Source organism: Capra hircus, chromosome 19, assembly GCF_001704415.2.
Source record: "Capra hircus breed San Clemente chromosome 19, ASM170441v1, whole genome shotgun sequence".
Lineage (NCBI taxonomy): Eukaryota > Metazoa > Chordata > Mammalia > Artiodactyla > Bovidae > Capra > Capra hircus.
The window spans coordinates 40,844,788-40,860,894 of record NC_030826.1 but is presented as its reverse complement, the minus strand read 5'-3'; the positions used below and the strand labels follow the sequence as shown (position 1 = coordinate 40,860,894).

General features: G+C 40.8%; 2 protein-coding genes across 2 annotated transcripts; both read left to right on the top strand.

Moving 5' to 3' along the window:
* Window positions 4,914–5,522, top strand: KRTAP3-1 (keratin associated protein 3-1). The gene is given in 1 exon segment (NM_001285774.1): window positions 4,914–5,522. A coding segment is annotated over 1 exon segment (297 nt). The 5' UTR covers window positions 4,914–4,964; the 3' UTR covers window positions 5,262–5,522.
* Window positions 14,517–15,043, top strand: LOC100861179 (keratin associated protein 3.1). The gene is given in 1 exon segment (NM_001285773.1): window positions 14,517–15,043. A coding segment is annotated over 1 exon segment (315 nt). The 5' UTR covers window positions 14,517–14,557; the 3' UTR covers window positions 14,873–15,043.

Genomic DNA, 16,107 nt, shown 5'->3' with positions numbered 1-16,107 from the left:
AACACAGCCTCTCTCCTGGCTGATGCAGCTGCCACAGCAGTAGCCACAATGTAACAATAACATAGCCATAAAGGCTAAGCGGCTTCTCTTGCAGTTCAATCAGTAAAGAATCTGCCTGCGATACAGGAGACCGGGTTCGATTCCTGGGTTGGGAAGATCTCCTGAAGAAGGGAAATGGCAACCCACTCCAGCATTCTTGCCTAGAGAATCCCATGGACAGAGGAACCTCGCAGGCTACAGTCTATGGGTCAGACACGACTAAGCAACCAAGCACAGCCATAGCGGAGCTCTAACACAGCCTCATTTAACATAATCATGGTGTCACTCCAGTGTAGCCCCAGTGTAGCAGCAGCCAGGGCTCCAGGGGTCCCACACAGAGTAAGCCAAGTTGAAATGAGAACCTGATGTACATGTGCAGTCCTACAAGTGATCTCAGCTGTTACATAAACCTCAGCCATGCATGCACAGCGCTGCAGGTGAGCTCAGCTCCTACACAATCATTATTTACCAAATGTGGGCAGGAGGGAGATACCATGGGGCATGAGAGCCTGACCATGCCATTTTGGCTAATCTGTTTTTTTCCTACAGGGCACTTTCTGCAATGTTTCAAAAGATGGACATCAATGGCAGTCCTGATACCAGTCATTCTTTCTTCCAACCCATGTCATAAAGGAGTTCCAGAAATTTTAAAGATCTTGCAATTCAGGAAGTAAAGACAAAGTGTTTTTACTTGCAAGCATTTTTATTAGGATGACAAAGTGGAAAGGTATCTGTATCCTGCTTTTGCGAAGGGATGAAGCACTTCATTGGGCTTAAAGAAAATCGGGTTGCCATGAAGTGTGAACCCTCCCACCACTGACATCCCTGCCTACAGGAGGTACTGTCTTGGGAGGGGTTTCCCGACAGCAACCCAGAAATGCACCAAGTTGTTGGGAGGTGGATGCTAGTAAGGTTCCCACAGACTCACAACAAACAGTGACTAACACACATACTACTGATCTTTTATCACAGTCCAGCAAGTTGGTAGCAAGCACATATTTCATCTATGTATTGGAGCTTCCAAATCTTCAGCCCTGCTCCCTCTCTGCAGTTCCCACTCTGAGTTCATCACAGACCCTCTCCCCTATCACTCCAGACAGCCGCTTTTTGGTTCAGGTGCCCTCTCACCTAGGAGAAAAACCTGACACCTAAACATGATCCTTGATCAATTTAACCTACCATCTCTACTTTCAAAATTGCCTCCCAGACTCTACCGCCTCTTACTGGTTCACTAAAGCACTGACATCACTGTTCATCCTTTCACCTGGACCACATACTTGTTCCGCCCGTTCCCACTTTGGCCCTGCTGCAGTTTGTTTTCTATAGAACATAACTCATCTGATCTCTCCCTGCTGAAAATTATCCAGTAGATTCTCAACGCCCCTAGAATACTATCTAAACTCGGCAGAACAACTGCCAAAATCCTTCCCGGCCCGTACCTACCTACCTCATTATTGCAGATCTCAACCTTTCCCTTTCTCTATCCTCCTGGCAAAGACCATCCCTGACCACCTAATCACAACAGGCACACTCCCTGAACTATCTCCCAATTACTCTCTGTCACATTACTCTGTTTTACCTCCTTCAGGCACTTGTCACCGTCTGCAGTTGTGATTTATTCATCTGTTTACATTTGTGTTATCTGTATCCTCCACTAGAATGAACCTTACAAGACATGAACCATGTCAAGACATGAACCATGTCAACCAATGAACCATGACAAGAAGAACCTTAGCTGACCTGCTTATATCTATGTGCTTAGCACCTAACATGGTGCTGGATGTTTTGCTGAATGAATTATTAAATGAAAAAAAAAAAAAAGAATGACTAATTTATAATTATATAAAAGTTAATTCCACAGAATACTGATTTTATTAAAAAGTGTGAAGTACTGCTGTTAGATGAGCCACCATCTGCTAGTTCTACACTTTGAATTATTATTTAATACCCCCACTCTCAGTTTTAACACCTGAAAAATAGGTGTAGTAATTGTCTTGATCTCATCAGGGTGTTAAGAAATAAGGAAGAAGACGTGCATAAAATACTTAGCACTATGCTTGGCACATGGTATATATTCAATAAATGCTAACTATTAGTGGAGAGTAAGATTAGAATATTCTAGTTAATTTTTAAAAGAAGAATATTTGCTTTATTGTGGAAACCGGTATGCCCCCCCCTCCCCAAACAGTGGACCTTAGAAAGCTGATGTGTGCAGGAATCCCATATATATCCCCTTTTCTCTGTTCCCACCAATTATGATACTCTCTCAGCCAGAAATCATGCCCTCCTCATCACTCCTTCAGGGTAATCAAGTAGCTCCCAACCATTGTTCCTGCCTTCAAATTGTCTCCTTTCTACAGCATAGTACGTTGGTTAAGAAAATAGGTTCTAAAACCTTACGGTCTCAAGAACTTAAATAACCTGGTCCCCTCCTCCCATCATTCTTACACGCAACTAACCTTAAGGGCATTCTTCACTCTCGTTAGAACAACACGCCCACAGTGAGAGGGAACACGGCATAGTGATTAAGAGCAGGGCAATTAGAGCCAGACTGCTTGGCTTCAAATGCCAGCTCCTTCACTTACTCACTTACTAGTTACTTAGCCTCTCCATGCCCTGGATTCCTCATCTGCAAATGGCAGGGAGAGTAACACTGCGTATGTCATAAGCTTTGGTGAGAATCATAGAGTATGTGTACAGCACAAAGCTTGACACTTAGCAATGATGATGACGATGACATTAAGCCTACACCAGAAACTACTCATCTTTCTAAAACGCATATCCAATCATGGCATATTCATGTTCAAAACCTTTTAATGTCCATTGTCAACAAGATGGAATGAAGAATCCTAAGTTTAGGACACTTAAGTGCAGTGCCAATTCTTCCTACTGTGGTGATAAGCCACCTTTGCAATTTTATATCCCATTATTCTCCTCCAGTGCCTCCCTACAGGAGATTCAAAATCTGTGCTTTAACCAACTGACACTTTTTGCCATCCCAAGAAAAACACCACGGCGTTTTGTTTCTCTACTTTACTTGCTGAAATTCCCTTCCTATTCCCTTTTACTTGTAAAGTTCCTGTTCGTTCTTCAAGACCCACATAAACGTTCCATTTTCACCAAGTGCTCCCTACATCTTCCAGGGAAAGGCAGGGGCTCCAACCTCTAAACTCCCACATCTTATCCAGAAAACCTGGATGCACAACTTGTGTTATCTGGCACTTGTCAGTTTATTTCTCTGTGACCTCTCCTATGGCCTCCTCAAAGGCAGGAAAATATTTGTATCTTTTTTTGCATAATCCCTGATTTACAGCAGGTGCTCAAGCAATGAGTGTTTGACTGATACCTACTGAAGTGATGTGGACAGCAAACAATTCTAGCAGAGTGATCCAAAATCACAAAATCATTCTAGTAAGAAGATGGCTAAAATAAAAGCAGTTTTCACGTTGAGTATCTTTTGGATCCTTCATTGTATTAATCTGCATCTCTTTAAGCTTCTGACTCCTCTATGTTGTACAATTTTCTACTTCATTTTAGAGGCTGAGTCATTTTGTTTGAAGATGAGTCAAGAGAATGTATTTTTTGAAAGATTTCAAAGGAAAATATTTCTAAAGATTTACCACCTTAATATTTTTCCTCCTTTAAAAGAATGCTAAAATAGCATTCTAAGTTTCATGCCTTTACTTATTTAAATAATTTTATTTTTAAGATTCTAGTGATTTAAATGTAACTGGGGGATCTCCCCATGTGTACTCCATAGAAAACTAATCTATGAAAACTAACAAATAAAAATGATTCTATGGTCAAATAAGTTTGGAGAAAAATACATGCTGTATCTCTTTATTGAAAAGTCATGGGACTTCCCTGGTGGTCCAGTGGTAAAGACTCTGCCCTCCAGTGCAGGGGGCCTTGGCTCGATCTCTGGCCAGGAAACTAGATGCCACAACTAAAATCTGGCACAGCCAAATATATTTAAATAAAAGAAAGAAAGAAAAGTCACAAAGCACTTTAGCATATTAAAGGCTCTGAAAGGTCAATACAGCAAAGAACTCAGTATTTCCCAAACTTATTTACCAGAGGACCCTTTAATGTTCTTTGAAACAAGTGTTCATGAAACTCATTTTAGGAACTACTGCACCATTCAGCCTCTAAATGGCCCAATATGTTTAGTTTGGGGGCCATAAATAATATTAATTCATACCATGTTCGGATAGAATTTTAAAGAGTCTCCATCACTGTCACTCATGCAGATCTGAACTCATCTACATGCCCCTGACAAGTTTTCATTCAAAACACAAATGAAGGGAATGGAGAGCAAATCATTTGTTACAGCTCTATTAAAGAAAAAAAAAAAAAAGTGGTCATTAACGCAGAACCAGAATCTCTTTCCCTGTTGATTCCATCTGTTCACACAGTCTCTTGGAGCCATGTGAAATCTTAAAATAGTATAACTTTTTCAGCCAGAGGGCTGATTCATCATAAAGAATGTTTGGTTTCTGGTAGAACAGCAATTGAAAAGCTTAGCTCTCTCTCCATCTGAAAAGTAGGCAAGAAAACGTGAAAACCATCTGCAGATACCTAGCATGCCAGGTCATTGTTAGTGATGTACAATGATTAGAAGATAATAACTCAGTTCCTTTGAAGACTGAAATGAAATGTCCACGCAGTGACAAACAAAAGAGCCCTAATTTGGCAACAAAACAATCTAAACCCTTTTTATGAGGTGAGGAGTATGTCTTAAGTAGTAAACACTTAAGTAATTAGCTGCTTTTATGGAGATACCTATAAACTGAAACATGCGGGAAAAATCTCGGTAATAGGCTGACGCCCTGGGAGGTGGGTATATAAGAACCAGGGGAGAAGACAGAAGCATCGAGACACCAAGACTTCTCTCATCAACCCAACAAAACCCAGCTCCTGACACCATGGCTTGCTGTGCTCCCCGCTGCTGCAGCGTCCGCACTGGTCCTGCCACCACCATCTGCTCCTCTGACAAATTCTGTCGGTGTGGAGTCTGCCTGCCCAGCACCTGCCCACACGACATCAGCCTCCTCCAGCCCACTTTCTGTGACAACTCCCCCGTGCCCTACCATGTGCCTGACACCTATGTGCCAACTTGCTTTCTGCTCAACTCTTCCCACCCCACTCCTGGACTGAGCGGGATCAACCTGACTACCTTCATTCAGCCTGGCTGTGAAAATGCCTGCGAGCCCCGCTGTTAAACAGCCACATCTTTGCACGGGTTCAGTGATGTGCTGCTCAAGTCTTAATGCATCATCTGGCCTTCAACACTCACTATTACCTACATCAAATTAAATCAATCCCAATAGCATGGGCAGTGTCTTCATGCATTTGCCCAACTTCTTGATTCTTTCTTCTTTTGCATAGAATTGGAGACCTTCTTCCTGTCTTTTAGATTCTATCACTATTCTTTGGAAATGAACCATTTTGACTATTCAACAATAAACTTCATTCTTACCTAGCAAATATGGTTTTGTGATTATTTGTTCATGTGTTTCTTCTTAGGGAAAGTGAAATGCCTACCTAAACTTGAACTCATCATACTGCCCAAGATTTACCCCAGCAGAATGAGAGCTCTCATGGTGGAATCATTGAAAAATTAGATACTGCTTCTTTGTGATGGGCTGAAAAGTAAAAAATTCAACAGGTTATTTTTTGGATTCCCACCCTTTTTCAAAACTGAGATATACTTGCTTTGCAATATTATATGAGTTTCAAGTGTGCAACATAGTGACTCAATTTTTATAAGTTATACTTCACTTATAGTTATGATAAAATATTGGCTATATTTCCTGTGCTGTACAATATAGTCTTGTAGCTTATTTATTTTATACATAGTACTTGGTACACAGAACTACACAAAAAAAGGTCTTAATGACCCAGATAACCACAAAGGTGTGGTCACTCAGCTAGAGCCAGACATCCTGGAGTGTGAAGTCAAGTGGGCCTTAAGAAGCATTACTACAAACAAAGCTAGTAGAGGTAATGAAATTGCAGCTGAGCTATTTCAAATCCTAAAAGATGATGCTGTTTAAGTGTTGCACTCAATATGTCAGCATATTTGGAAAACTCAGCAGTGGCCACAGGACTGGAAAAAAATCCGTTTTCATCCCAATCCCAAAAAATGGCAATGCCAATGAATGTTCAAACTATCATAAAATTAGGCTCATTTCACATGCTAGTAAGGTTATGCTCAAAATTCTTCAAGCTAAGCTTCAATAGTGTTTGAACCAAGAACTTCCAGATGTACAAGTTTGGCTTAGAAAAGGCAAAAGAACCAGAGATCAAATTGCCAACATTTTTTTGGATCACAGAGAAAGCAAGAGAATTCCAGAAAATCATCCACTTTTGCTTCATTGGCTACACAAAAGCCTTTGACTATGTGGATCACAACAAACTGTGGAACATTCTTAAAGAGATGGGAATACCAGATCACCTTACCTGTCTCCTGAGAAACCTATACATGGGCCAAGAAGCAATGTTAGAGACTTACATGAACAACTGACTGGTTTAAAATTGGGAAAGGAGTATGACAAGGCTGTATATTGTTGCCCTGTTTATTTAACTTCTATGCATAGTACATCATGTGAAATGCCAGATTGGATGAATTACAAGCTGGAATCAATTGCCTGGAGAAATATCAACAACCTCAGATATGCAAATGATACCACTCTAATGACCGAAAATGAAGAGGAACTAAAGAGCCTCTTGTTGAGGGTAAAAGAGAGGAGTGAAAATAACTGGCTTAAAACTCAACACTCGAGAAACTAAGATCATGGCATCCAGTCCCATCACTTTAGGTCAAACAGAAGGAGAAAAAGTGTCAGCGATGACAGATTTTATTTTCTTGGGCTCCAAAACCACTTCTGACAGTAACTATAGCCATGAAATTCAAAGACATTTGCTTTTTGGAAAGAAAGCTATGATAAAACCAGACAGCATATTAAAAAGCACAGACATCACTTTGCTGACAAAGATTTGCATAGTCAAAGCTATGGTTTTTCCAATAGTCATGTACAGATTTGAGAGTTGAACATAAAGAAGGCTGAGTGCTGAAGAATTGATGCTTTCAAATGATGGTGCTGGAGAAGACTCTTGAGAGTCCCTTGGACTGCAAGGAGATCAAACCAGTCAATCCTAAAGAAAATCAACACTGCATATTCATTGGAAAGACAGGCAATGAATCTCCAAAACTTTGGCCACCTGTTATGAAGAGCAGACTCATTGGAAAAGATCCTGATGCTGGGAAAGATGGAGAGCTAAAGGAGAAAGAGGTGGCAGAGGATGAGATGGTTAGATATCATCACTGACCTAATGGACATGAATCTGAGCAAACTCTGGGAGATAGTGAAGGACAGGGAAGCCTGGAGTGCTGTAGTCCATGGGGTCCCAAAGAGTCAAACTCAGCTTAGCAACTGAACAACTATAAGCTCATTTATTTTATACAGAGTAGTTTGTACCTCAGTCCCCTGCCCTATCTTTTTCCTTTCCACTTCTCTGTCATTGGTGACCACTAGCTTGTTCTCCTTATCTGTGTATCTGTTTCTTTTTTTGTTATATCCACCAGTTTATTTTTTAGATTCCACATGTAAGTGATATCAAACAGTATTTGCCATTCTCTGAGTTATTTCATTAAGTATATTACACTCCAAGTCCATCTGTGTTGTTGCAAATGGCAAATTTTTCATTGTTTTTTATGCTTGAGTAGTATTTCATTGTTTCCCTATATACCATATCTTGTTTATCCATTCATCTGTTGATGGACACTAAGTTTCTTCCATATCTTGGCTATTGTAAATAATGCCCCTGTGAACATTGTGGTGCATTTTTTTTTTCAAATTAATGTTTTCGTTTTCTTTGGCTATATATCCAGGAGTAGAATTGGTGGGTTATATGGTAGTTCTATTTTTGGTTTTGGGGGGAACCTTCATGTTGTTTTCCTGAGTGGCTGCATCAATTTACAGCCCACCAACATTGAACAAGTGTTCCCTTTTCTGCAGATCTTTGCCAGAAGTTTTATGTTTTCTGGTCTTTCATTTAGGTCTCTAATCCACTTTGAGTTTATTTTTTTTAAATACAGTGTTGGAGAATGTTCTGCTAATAATGTCACCTGTCCAGCTTTCTTTGCACCATTTATTGAAGAGACTGTCTTTTCTCCACTGTGGATTCTTGCCTCCTTTGTTATAGATTAATTGACCATAAATGTGTGGATTTGTTTCTGGGCTCTCTAGTCCATTCCATTGACCTATGTGCCTGTTTTTCTGCCAGTACCATACTGTTTTGATTACTGTTGCTTTGTAATATGTTCTGAATTTTAGGCTTTACTACAGGATAACCATTGGCACTATGCCAACCCACCTCTTTTTCAGCCAAAAACAAAGGAGTTTGATGTTTTCATACATGCTTATAAGGGATAAATATTTAGGTTTTATATTTAATATCAAAAATAAATCTTAGAGTCCTTTTATTACCACTGTGGGCCTTTAGTCATTCAAGGGCCCTTGGCTAGCTAAAAAGCCCCAAATGTAAATCAGGTGATATGTGTTCCAGTTCTGGCTCTGCCTCAGGCTGCTTCTGTAACCCTGATCAAGTCACTTAAACTCTTTGGGTCTCAGGTCCTACATCAGTAAAATGGGTTGGTTGACCAAGTGCTCTCTAAAATCACTTTCAGCTTGAACATTCTGTGATTCTAGGTTATCTAGAAACATTTTAAGTAACAGATACTCCATGCTGCTAATCAACCCTATCTTACTGTATTACTTTTACCTCTTTCAGTCATAATGGCTAGTTTTTGGTGAGTATATCCTGCACACTCTAATATGTGCTGTATGTGTTTTATCTCATTTATCCCTAACAAAAAAAACTAACAGGCAGCTACTGTTATTCTTCCGACTATATAGGTGAGAAAGCTGAGATGGAGAAATTACTTGCAAAACTTAAATAAATAGCAACAGAGGCGCTATCTGAATTCGGAGTCCTTCCTCTTTCTACTATACCAAAGCATCTGCCTCCTCTGCAGACAGCAACATGCCCAAGAGAAACACGACCACACACAGCTCTCTTTATCCAGGAGAAAGTACATGCTACTTGACAATACATGCTCTACTTGACAACACATGCTTCTAGATTGTCTACTTGGTTGTATATGGCAACAGTTTTCTCTGGTTGTTATAGCTTAAGACAAAATGAGTATACACAATGAGTCTAGGAAAAACTGCTTATGTTTCAAAGGTGAAAACAAATCATGTTTCTTTAAGTCAGACTTTAAATACCAATGAGCAACATCAGCACAGGAAAAATACAGACTGGTTCATTAACCTTGCATTAAAATGTAGAATGTTTGGCAACTCAGATTTCAATTTTCTGGTGAGTTTCAGTGACTTAGTTTAAGATAAAACAAACTCCCCTTAAAGATAGTTTACCCTTGATAATAGAATAGAAAATCAGATCATTTCATTTTCTTTCAAAGATCTGGCCTCCAGATCTTTGTTTCTATCTTTATGGATGGACTGTAGCCTAACGTAGACTCTGATCACCACACTTATGATCACAACCAGTCTCCTCGCTGACCTTGAGTCAAGTATCCCATGCCTCTTCCTCCACACAAACTATACTTCTGTCAGAACAGATTCCTATTTCTCTATAAATATTGGCTAAATTGAGTTACTCATAACTCTTCGATGACAAGATTTTTGTTTCTTAACGAATCAAGTCTAAATTCTTCAGTGTGACTCTAAGACCCTCAATAATCTGGGACAACCATCTTCATCAAACACTACTTGGTACTTGTCTTGGGCAACATGAATCCTGTACTCTAGTCGGAGCAGTTCCCCCTATTCAGTGGTCAAGAGCAAGGTCTCTGAAACCAGACTGTCTTGCTCTAAATGGTACCTCTTGGGCTTCCCTGGTGGCTCAGATGGTAAAGAATCCGACTGCAATGCAGGAGACCTGGGTTTGATCCTGGGGTGGGAAGATCCCCTGGAGGAGGGCATAGCAACCCACTCCAGTATTCTTGCCTGGAGAATCCCCATGGGCAGAGGAGCCTGGCAGAAAGTCCATGGGGTCACAAAGAGCCAGACACAACTGAGCACAGCACAGACTCTATCACTTACTAGTTTTGGGTGCTTGGCCATGCCATTTAATTTCCCTATGCCTCTGGTTTCTCAGATGTTAAGATTAAAACCAGTAAGTACCCTGAAAAATATCTGACCAGTAGACCACAAACCTACCCAGATCATGAAAACCCAGAAAAGACTGAGAAATTATCACAAACCAGAGGAAACCAAGGAGACACGATGGCTAAATGTAATGTGGTGTCTCAGACTAGATTCAGGAACAAAGGACATTAGTGGAAAAACTAGCAACAGGTGACTAATGTCTGAAGTTTAATTAATAGTGATGTACCTTAATTTTGACAAATGCACAATGGTATCATAAAATGTAATCATTAAAGGGAACTTGAGTGAGAAATACATAGGAATGCAGTACTATCTTTGCTGCTGCTGCTGCTAAGTCGCTTCAGTTGTGTCCGACTCTGTGCGACCCCATAGACGGCAGCCCACCAGGCTCCCCCATCCCTGGGATTCTCCAGGCAAGAACACTGGAATGGGTTGCCATTTCCTTCTCCAGTGCATGAAAGTGAAAAGTGAAAGAGAAGTCGCTCAGTCGTGTCCAACTCTTCAAGACCCCATGGAGTGCAGCCTACCAGGCTCCTCCGTCCATGGGATTTTCCAGGCAAGAGTACTGGAGTGGGGTGCCATTGCCTTCTCCGACTGCCTTTCTGCAAATCTAAAATTATTCAAAAATAAAAAGCTAATTTTAAAAAAGTATATAAATCTTAAAACTGTAGTGAAAATTAAGTTTATTAAAACACATCCAGCCCTTAGAAAACTGTATGCTGACTGTCAGTTCAGAAAATGGAGATCATGGCATCTGGTCCCATCACTTCATGGCAAATAGATGGGGAAACAGTGGAAACAGTGTCAGACTTTATTTTGGGGGGCTCCAAAATCACTGCAGATGGTGACTGCACCCATAAAATTAAAAGACGCATACTCCTTGGAAGGAAAGTTATGACCAACCTAGATAGCATATTCAAAAGCAGAGACATTACTTTGCCGACTAAGGTCCATCTAGTCAAGGCTATAGTTTTTCCTATGGTCATGCATGGATGTGAGAGTTGGACTGTGAAGAAAGCTGAGCACTGAAGAATTGATGCTTTTGAGCTGTGATGTTGGAGAAGACTCTTGAGAGTCCCTTGGACTGCAAGGAGATCCAACCAGTCCATTCTGAAGGAGATCAGCCCTGGGATTTCTTTGGAAGGAATGATGCTAAAGCTGAAGCTCCAGTACTTTGGCCACCTCATGCGAAGAGTTGACTCATTGGAAAAGACTCTGATGATGGGAGGGATTGGGGGCAGGAGGAGAAGAGGACGACAGAGGATGAGATGGCTGGATGGCATCACTGACTCGATGGACATGAGTCTGAGTGAACTCCGGGAGTTGGTGATGGACAGGGAGGCCTGGCGTGCTGCGATTCATGGGGTCGCAAAGAGTCAGACACGACTGAGCGACTGAACTGAACTGAACTGAAGTATACCTTTTACTAATAATACTCTCTGATGCTGGAATGAGGAAGGTTTCTCCTTTGACTGGTTTCTATTGTGTGCTGTGTGCTTAGTAGTTCAGTCGTGTCCGACTCTTGCGACCCCAAAGACTGTAGCCGGCCAGGCTCCTCTGTCCGTGGGAATACTTGCCTGGAGAATGGAGTGGGTTGCCATTTCCTTCTCCAGGGGATCTTTCTGACCCAGAAATCGAACCCGAGTCCCCTGCATTGCAGGCAGACTCTTCACCGACTCAGGTAGGAGGGAAACCCCTCAGTACTGGTTTTGTACTAGACTCCACCAATAGAGGGTGCTAGAAGGAGTCTGCAAGATGAGAGGAGGAAAGAAAGGTCTTGTTGCCCCAGCAATAGTCCTACATTTGGCAGCAGCAGCGAGTTCTACCAGCTTCTTTACTCTTAAAAAAAAAAAAAAAATATATATATATATATATATATAAAATTTAACTTCTTCAGAAAAACCAGAGTCAGCAAGGTGACCTCCTCCCACCATCTCCTTTCCAAGCCCTGGCCCCACAGGACCTCTCCTCTGAGCTTCTGAGTTAAGAGCAGGAGTGGGGCAACACCTGGGGCCTGAGCCCAGCCCCACAGGACCACTCTTCCAAGCTCCTAGGTCCACTCATCCTCAACATCTTCTCTTCATTCCCAGCTCTCTAGCTGATAGCTGCTTCTTGTGTTCATTACCTGTGTGTGTTTTTTTTCTTTCTCAGTCCTCGCATACCCATGTAAACCAGTTCCCTACCTTCAGACTCTCTCTGTTGAAATACCTACTGTGTGAGGATGTTCCTGTTTGCTTACTTTCCTGACCACACTTAATACAGAAGCCTTCATAAATGCCAGTTATGATTATTTTCCAAACTTCCTTAAATGTTTATTCCATGTGTTCAAGGCACCAGATTCCATCTGGTGATTCAGGTTCTATGCTAGGTAACAAAGAAACCAGGAAAAATGAGACATATTTCCTGCTTTAAAGGAGATTACATCCTAGTAAAGAGAACCAACATGTGTACAAAAACAATGTCACAAAGTTTTTTGGGTGGATATAGGATACAATTGAGGTAAAAAGGATGGCATGACCAGTTCTGCTGGGACCATGCAGAGAGTAGGGGCAGAACAGCATCACAGAACTCACTGTTTTCCTTGCCCCAAAAGCACTTACCTCTTTTCTAAGTGTTTCTCACCAAAACAACTTATTCCAAATCCTCCATGAAGACTTCTGGTCATTTCAGCCCTTTTTCATCACATTTCATCTTGTGGGAGTTCTCATAGTCCCTGGAGGAGAAACTGCTATTTATTAGACTTATCTAATAAGCACAGTGATGAATGATTTGCCTGATTAATTCTCACTTGGTCTTTAATACTAATACTACTAATAAGACTATAACAGGTGATTCTATTTTCCCCAAATTTGTAGTTGAGAAAACTAAAGCCCAAAAAGTCTAATAACTTGATCTAGGCCTCATAGCATGTAAGTGCTAGTCATGATTCAAAAGTACCCCTGAATCTCTTTCATTTCACTGTCATGTACTAAATTATGTTGTTTGAACCATTTGCAAAGGAATTTCTAGCCTTTTCCATCAGACCCACATACTCCTTGTGGGCAGGCACCATGTCTTCTATTTTTTTTTTTTTTAATCTCTACCAGACTCTTCAGAATATGTTAGAGAATCAATAACTACTTGACTTATAACAAATGGTTTTGCTGATCTGTCTCCTTTACTCTAGTTACATACTAGCTTTAGCTATGACTTGTTAACACCGTAACTGAAGTAAAATGGAAGGGAATTTTTAAAGGTTCCTGTCTGATAGACAGTGATTATCAGCTTAGGCAGCAGTTTTGGAAAATGGAATGAACAGGTTCGCAGTTTAGTTTTCCTTAAAAAAAATTAAAAAGAACTTTTCATGCTGCTTTGCAAAGAAAGCCAAATTTATTTTTCAGGCCACATATAGACTCACGAACCTATATTTTAATATGTTCTGACTTCCGGCTGAAAAAATGGCATCCTTTCTAAAACTGAGAGTTTATTTATATTTATGCATAATTGCACATATAGATAATGCAGTGAAACAATAGAAAATCATCTAGCAGGCTCTGAACTCTCTAATCAAAATCATGTTACCTATACTCGATATTTGTTTATTGTCTCAAATCCATGAAAAGATAGCAAGGTGAATCTGCTGAGGGGAAAAAAATCCCACGGATTTTGACTTCCCAAATATATCCCTGCTGTGTCCTGTGTCCTAAGTCGCTCAGTCATGTCCGATCTTTTCGACCCCATGGACTGTAGCCTGCCTGGCTCCTCTGGCCATGGGATTCTACAGGCAAGAGTACTGGAGTGGGTTGCTGTGCCCTCCTCCAGGGGATCTTCCCAACCTAGAGACTGAACCTGCGTCTCTTTATGTTGCCTGCATTGGCAGGCGGGTTCTTTACCACTAGCACCACCTGGGAAGCCCAGGGCATATCTTTTGAGAGGGATCATCTCTTAGTTCTAAGAGAAGTCACTTCTAACTCTTCACACCCAGGAGTGATCATTTGTAAGAACCTGTTCTGGCTGGTAAAAAAAAGAGGAAAGTCAGAGTAAATACTGGTGTATTTACCATGGTTAAGTACGTAGAGAACCTATATCAACACCATTTTGAAACTACAGTAGGAAGCAAGTTCAAGTGTAGCAACAACCAAATAAAACTGAAGGAGTGCTCATCCTGCGGCAGATAAATAAGTTAGTGACTTATTTGTAGGGGATTAGACAAACAACAACAGGAAGCATTCTGATGGAAGGCAGCCACGTTCCCTGAGCTGGATCGCTATAAAAGACTCCCCGAGGACTTAGTAGAACAGCTTCCTTTGCAACAAACATCTGCCTGATCCTTTGTCTCTATGTCTTGCTGTGAGTCTCGTCTCCAGGGATGCTACAGCGTGCCCACCGGGCCCCCCACCACCATCTGCTCCTCGGATGTACGCTGTCAGTGTGGAGCCTGCCTGCCCAGCACCTGCCCACACGAGATCAGGCTCCTTCAGCCCACCTGCTGTGATACCTGCCACCCACCCTGCTGTGTGCCTGACTCCTGCGTGCCCGACTCCTACGTGCCAACCTGTTGGCTGCTCAACAGCTGCCACCCTACTCCAAACCTGAGCGGAATCTCTGTCACAACCTGCGTCCAGCCCTGTGAGGGTGAAGCAAAATCCTACTAGCCAAAGACAATCTCAATGAGCTTTGCCCGCGTTGCCCTAAGGGACTGCAACTGTCATCAAGAGCTGCTCAGCTTTGCAGAAGTGTTCTACGTTTTGAACAATGATTTCAAATCAGAAGTGGAAAAAATGCTATCATGGACCTCCTTAATTTAAATAAACACCACTCTTTCCCAAACCATGGGCTGTCTCAATGTCTAATGCCATAATAACCCGACTCTTGACACATGTATGCATCATGAACCCATAAATATGTCCAGCAGAATTACACTTTCTGATGAAATCAACATAAATCTCATAGCCAAAAAGAGGTCGCACAGGGATAGGTAAATATGTGAAGAAAACTGCCTGGATAATAAAAGATATTATATTAAACTCTAAGTTTAGAATCACTTTAAATTCCAAGGTCAGTATCTATTTTTAATTTTAATTTTTTCCCTGCCTCTGTAAGTAACTCACTTACATCCCTAAAGAGGCTAAGGAATTGGCAATTAGAGATCAACAAACTTGCAGAAGAGACCCCAAACACTGAGCTGAGCCACATTTTTTTTTTCATTGTTTAGTTTAGGTGAAGCTTTGAGTGTAAAACAGAACAGTTTTTGAATGTAAATCAAAACAGACAACTGTAAAGCCCTTCACAAATAAAATGTCACTCTGATTATGTAATATTTTATATTATTATTAGAGGCTATTCTAAAAATAGATACATACAGTTTTTCATTCTCATCTGTTATTTAATGCAGTTCAGTAGACATTTATTAAATGCTTGTGTTCCAGGCATTGTCCTAAGTGCTTGACAGAGACAAAGAAGATTAAGACACAATTCCTAATTTCAAAGAGTTACCTTTGGAGTAAGGAAGACAAATATAGATGAGAAACTACAATATATAGTAGAATAAACTGTAAGAGCAGAGAATGAAAACATCTAGAAGAACCACCTAAAATTTCTTTATGAAGGATATTCAAGCTGGAGTTTGAGGGACAAGTAGGATTTGAGAAGCAGCAAATGGAGGAAGGACAAAAGAAAAAATATTGTCATAAAGTACCTAGGAGACTCCAACCTTCATTTCTATTTGATGTGTTTTATGATAAACATCAATATTTAAGTCAAAATCAAACGAACTTCACAAACATATATGGTTTGTTCTCAAAATATATGGTTTACCAACCAGTGACATTTGGTATTTCCCACTGATTTTATTTTAGCCAACTTCTTTCTCTTTTGGGCAGGCTAGGTT